At 41.6% G+C, this 6,000-nt stretch overlaps 1 protein-coding gene across 1 annotated transcript in view; it reads right to left on the bottom strand.

Moving 5' to 3' along the window:
* Positions 1 to 498: 498 nt before the first annotated feature.
* LOC309550665 (uncharacterized protein) overlaps positions 499 to 6,000 on the bottom strand; it is a 124,045-nt gene continuing 118,543 nt past the window's right edge. The window contains 1 exon segment of the mRNA XM_082250999.1: positions 499 to 635. Within this exon segment, the coding sequence (XP_082107125.1) occupies positions 569 to 635 (67 nt within the window). The 3' untranslated portion in view covers positions 499 to 568.

Here is a 6,000-nt window from a genome sequence, read left to right as displayed (position 1 = left end):
GGAAGCGGCAAGGAGAGGAGAGAGCTGGGAGGAGGTGCAGGCTGTGCTCTCTCTCCCCCTCCTTCTCATAAACTTACATATAATGAAGGGAGGGGGGAGCAATTTAGAATATTTGCCCTGGGCACTATTTTTTTTAACCTGCAACACCCCCCTTTCCCCATATTATGGAATGAGAGGAAAAGATATTCTGTAGTCCTGTGAGTGACAATTGCTACTTATAGAAGTTTAGAATCTTTGCCCTGGGCACTGGATGATCTTGTCTCGGCACTGGATATGGTACAGTGAGTCAGCGTTAATATCCTAGGACAGGAGGCGTGTTACTGGCAGGATCACAATTTTAAAAATAATGGGAAAAAAATTCTAAAAAAAACAAACAAATGTAACCACCAAATATAAGGACTATTAAGCTGCAATTTACAAAGTTTTTGCACATAAACAGGCATGCTCCACCTGTACATGACAAATGGGTCCCCAGTACACCTCACTCATAGAAAAGGACTGTAGGAAAGTCAGAGAAAAAGTCCACATTTATAAATCTGGATGAGTGCGCCCTCCTCTGGTCTCTGGGTCACCCGGTGCTTCTCAATGCCAGGTCCGTGAGTGGGGTATCGCCATTATTCAGCTGCTTGGAGTCCCTGTGGGTGGAGAACAGGAAATGGTCAAAGTGAATCCCGACAGATTTCCCGACAATTTGCTTCATGTGTGTAGCTAGTGTAAGATTTTTAACCACTTCAATACCGGGCACTTTCACCCCCCTTCCTGCCCAGGCCAATTTTTAACTTTCAGCGCTGTCACACTTTGAATGACAATTGCGCGGTCATGCAACGCTGTACCCATATGACATTTTCATCATTTTGTTCACACAACTAGAGTTTTCTTTTGGTGGTGTTTAATCACCGCTGTTTTTTTCTTTTTTTTTTTTACTTTTTGCTAAATAAACAAAAAAAGACAAAAAATTTTGGGGAAAAAAAAACGCGTTTTTCTTTGTTTCTGTTATAAGATTTTGCAAACAAATAATTGTTCTTCATAAATTTAGGTCAAAGAGTATTCTGCAACATTTCTTTGGTGAAAATAACCCAAATCAGTGTATGTTATTTAGTCTGTAGTAAAGTTTTAGAGTCCATAAACTATGGAATATATATCTGAAAATGTATCAATCCCGATGTACTGACGGGTAGTGATGAGCCGAACATACCCCTGTTCGGTTTACACAGAACACTGCGAACATCGGAAAAGTTTGCCGAACTCGAACTTTGGAACTCCATTGAAGTCTATGGGAATTTGAACTTTTAAAATCAAAAGAACTAATTTTAAAGCCTTAAATGCAAGTTTTCCCCCAAAAAGGGTATGGGGACCTGGGTAATGCCCTAAAGAACATATATCAATGAAAAAAAAAAAAAAAAAGCAGTTTTAAAGGAGCAGTGATTTTAATTTTATTAAATAATAATAATTATTATTTTAATAAATATTTAAAGTGAAACACTAAAAATGAAAAATTCCTTTAACCACTTGCCGACCGCCGCACGACTATCTACGTCGGCGGTCAGCCCCTCACAGGCAAACTAACGTAGGGCTACGTTGCTTGCTTGTGAGGGTCTAGGGAGCGAGCGCGCGCCCCCCGGGGCGCGCTCCCGCTCCCGCGTGGTCACGGACCCCCCCGCGCGTGTGACCAGCGGACCCGATGTCCGCCGGTCACTCGGCGATCGGCGGGGGAGAGGGAGAATGTCAGGCAGCTTGTGTAAACAAACTGCCTGTCATTCTCTTCGCTGCAAAGACACTGATAAAACGGATCTGGTATGTAGATCCGTTGATCAGTGTCTTTACAGCTAGAGCCACAGCCAATCACAGTAGAAACCACGCCCCTAGGGACACACACAGCCCCTCCCTTCCAAATAAAGTTAACCCCTTCACTACCAGTGTATTTTTACAGTAACAGTGCATATATATAGCACTGATTACTGTAGAAATGTCACTGGTAACCCCAAAAGTGTCAAAAATGTCAGTCAAGGGTCCGATCTGTCCGCCGCAATGTCGCAGTACCGCAAAAAAAATCGCAGATCGCCGCCATTACGCGTTAAAAAAAAAAACAACAAAAATGACAAAAATCTTTCCCTTTGTTAGTAAACGCGATAACTTTTGCGCAAACCAATCAAAATACGCTTTTTGCGATTTTTTTTACCAAACATAGGTAGCATAAAATAAATTGGCCGAAAATTTTTAAAAATTTTGATTTTTACATTTTTTTTTGGGGGAATTTCATATAAAAAAATGTGAAAAATATTGCTATTTTTGCAAAATTGACGCTCTTTTTTTGTTTATAGCGCGTGATCAAAAAATCGCACAGGTGATCAAATACCACCAAAAGAAAGCTCTGTTTGTGGGAAAAAAAGGACGTCAAATTCGTTTAGGTACAGCGTCGCACGACCGCGCAATTGTGCGTTAAATTCACGCAGTGCCGAATCGCAAAATACCCCCTGGTCGGAATGGGGGTAAAATCTTCCGGGGCTTAAGTGGTTAACTATTGTGCCTGGGGGGTCCCCACAATGTGCCTGTAAAGTTTTGGATTTGTAGCATGGATAGATCTTTCTACAGCAAAAAATAAATTTCTAAAGGAGAAAATGTAATTTAAACTTGCATTTAAACTAGTGCTGTCAAAATTAGCGCGTTAATAATGCATTAACTCAGATTCATTTTAACGGCGATAATTTTTTTAACGCGCGATTAATGCAGCGCGCATCACCTGTTTGCTGTTTGACCCGTGGCCTACGACGTCCAGACGAAGCTACGCAAGTTAGCCTGGCGGCACACCCCCTCATCGCTCCAAGCAAGCATCGGACGCCAGGAACCACGAGGAAGAGCGGAGACTGATGACAGCACGAGAGCGGACAGCGGAAGCAGACGCACTGACCTACAGATCGGCAGAAAGGTACATAATAAAGCATTCACCACACAGGGGTGAAGAAATGGCTTTTAGCCATCGGAGCACTGTTTCCACTTATATGCGGTACTGAACCGACGTTTATATAATAACGGCAATACAGCCATATTCTGCTGTCCCAACCAAGGAAATCTTGAGCGGTAGTTCTTACAGCCCTGCTTTCAATACTTAGATAAAACCACCCCTAAACGATTTCTTAGGAGCAACTCAATAAGAACAACTGCCCATACACAGTCACCAATTAAAATCGACGACCGATTGCCCAAAAGGAGCCCCTTCAAGAACATTTACGGCTATTAAAGCATGTTGTGATTAATATATGTATATCACTTGAAGTATATGCCGGCCGGTTATCTGTCACTTTATGTTATGTCTGTCTTGTTTCCTATTAATGCACTGATTGTATTCACTAACAACCTTATCTTGCACGGGTGTTACTAAACCCCAATATATTTAATTTATCAATAAACTGTCTATGTTACACACTAATAGCCTCAAACATTACTGCTGACTAAATTGACCCTCTTTCTTCTGTGGTCTATACAGAAAGAAACACTTCATGAAGTTCATATATATTGACCCGTGGCCTAGCCTGTAGTTGGAGAGATAAAGATGCAGCAGCAAACAGAAATGGAAAAAGAAAGGGGTCTTCTGAACGGAAAATTTATATACAAAACGAGGTCTGATGGTTCTGTCGACAAGACAAAAGTTATCTGCAGTTATTGTCGATGTGAATTAAGTTATCACCGCAGCACGTCGAGTTTAAAATATCACTTGATGGCGAAGCATACAACTGACACGGAGAGCCCCCCTCCCCCTCGTCAAAGGCAGACCACAATGGATCAAAGTTTGCAGCGGAGATCGATGGATAAGTCCACATGTGTATAATAGACATGAACAAGTTCTTTGATAAACATATGACTTTTGATACTATGGTCCCTTTGATAGATGTCCAGTCTTCATCCTATGTTAAGTATGGTTTCACTAATAATAAACATGCATTTGCATAAAGCGTCTATTTGTCCACTCCCATGTTGATTAATGTATTCAAAACTTGAAAAGTATTAATTTAAGGTACATTTAGAACTGATACAAATGTGCGATTAATCGCGAGTTAACTCATGACAATCATGCGATTAATCGCGATTAAATATTTTAATCGATTGACAGCCCTAATTTAAACTAACCCTAACCCTAACTCTAACCCTAAGCCTAACCCTTAACTTAGGGTTAGAGTTGGAGTTAGGGTTAGGGTTAACCATGTAAAACATGTAGAACATCAGTTTGATTAGGGTTAGGGTTAGAGATAGGGTCATCAGGGGCGTCAAATGTGTGACGAAACCGGTCGGGTGAGTCAGACGTGACGCTACCACGCCCCCAACAGCCGACTCCTACAATCTGCCATGTTCAAGGAGATGTTGGCTCTCTTCTAACCCTGGGATTTGTTTCCAACGCTTGTGATACTCATCCGAAATGTGAGTTTGTTACTTTTTATGCTTATTAACCACTTTACCACCGGAGGATTTTGCTGTCTTACGCCTGGGCCACTTTTTGCGATTTGGCACTGTGTGAATTTAACGGACAATTGCGCGGTCATGCAGCGCCGTACTCAAATGAAATTGACGTCCTTTTTTTCCCACAAATAGAGCTTTCTTTTGGTGGTATTTGATCACCTGTGCGATTTTTACTTTTTGTGCTATAAACAAAAAAAGAGCGTAAATTTTGAAAAAATAACAATATTTTTCAAATTTTTTTTATATGAAACCCCCCCCCCCCCCCCCCCAAAAACGTAAAAAATCTAAATTTTTTAAAATTTTTGGCCAATTTGTTTTCTGCTACCTATGTTTGGTAAAAAAAAATCGCAATAATCGTATTTTTATTGGTTTGCGCAAAAGTTATTGCGTTTACTAACTAAGGGAAAGATTTATGTCATTTTTGGTGGGTTTTTTTTAACGAGTAATGGCGGCGATCTGCGATGTTTTTTGCGGGACTGCGACATTGCGGCGGACAGATCGGACCCCTGACTGACATTTTTGACACTTTTGGGGGTACCAGTGACATTACTACAGTAATCAGTGCTTTAAATATGCACTGTTACTATAAAAATTAGACTGGCAGGGAAGGGGTTAATTTTTATTGGTGATCAAGGGGTTAATGTATGCCTGGTGCTTACTGACATGTGTGGGGGGAGGGGACTGTGTGACACAAGGACAGATCGAGGGTTCAGCTATGCTGAACTCTGCAATCTGACCCTGCCTGTCACTTAGGAGATCCGCCTGCTTGTGTTTACACAAGTGGGCGGATCTCCACACTCGATTCCCCGACGATCGGGGAAGAGCAGCGGCGATCGCCGCCGCTCCTCCCCTGGCCCGACTCCCGCTGTGACTGAATACAGTGGGAGCGAGCCTCCGGCGGCGCGCGCGCGCCGCCGAGAGAGGGGAGAGTCTGGTGACGTAGTACTACGTCGCCAGACGTTATCGAGCCACTTTGCCGCAGTACAGCTCTAGTGAGCAGTGCGGAAGTGGTTAAACTGATTGTTTTTTATGGAATTACGCTATGTCCCTGTCATCATCTTTTTACACATGTTACATGGATATCTGATTTGAGTTGTCTGGTGAGGTGACATCCTGTGGTCGTTTCTGGTATTACCATCCAAAGCTCTCATAGGTCTACTCATTAATTTGAGTGACCCTTTTGTTCTGGTAAGCTGTCAACCTATTTATTTTCTGTGGTGACCTACACACGGGTGTTTTTTTTTTTTTCTCCAACATTCCTGGTTCATGTGACAACTATACCTACCTGCTGGGACTTGTGGCTCCTTGAATCTCTCATCCAATATATTTCACATTATTATTGAGAATTTTTTTGGACACAGCCTTGTTTCCCTTTCTTCATTGCATGGACGTTTTTTGTTATACCATTTGGACACTATTATGATGTATTGGTTTGCTTATTTTATTATCACAATTTTCACAATTGTATTTCTTAATTATCACTATTTTTACAATTGCATTTGCATCCTTTGACCTGTAATGTTTTTTTTTTCACACTTATGTCACTAT

The sequence above is a fragment of the Pelophylax lessonae genome, assembly GCF_965119305.1.
Source record: "Pelophylax lessonae genome assembly, chromosome: 3".
Lineage (NCBI taxonomy): Eukaryota > Metazoa > Chordata > Amphibia > Anura > Ranidae > Pelophylax > Pelophylax lessonae.
This window is presented reverse-complemented; position numbering and strand designations above follow the sequence as displayed.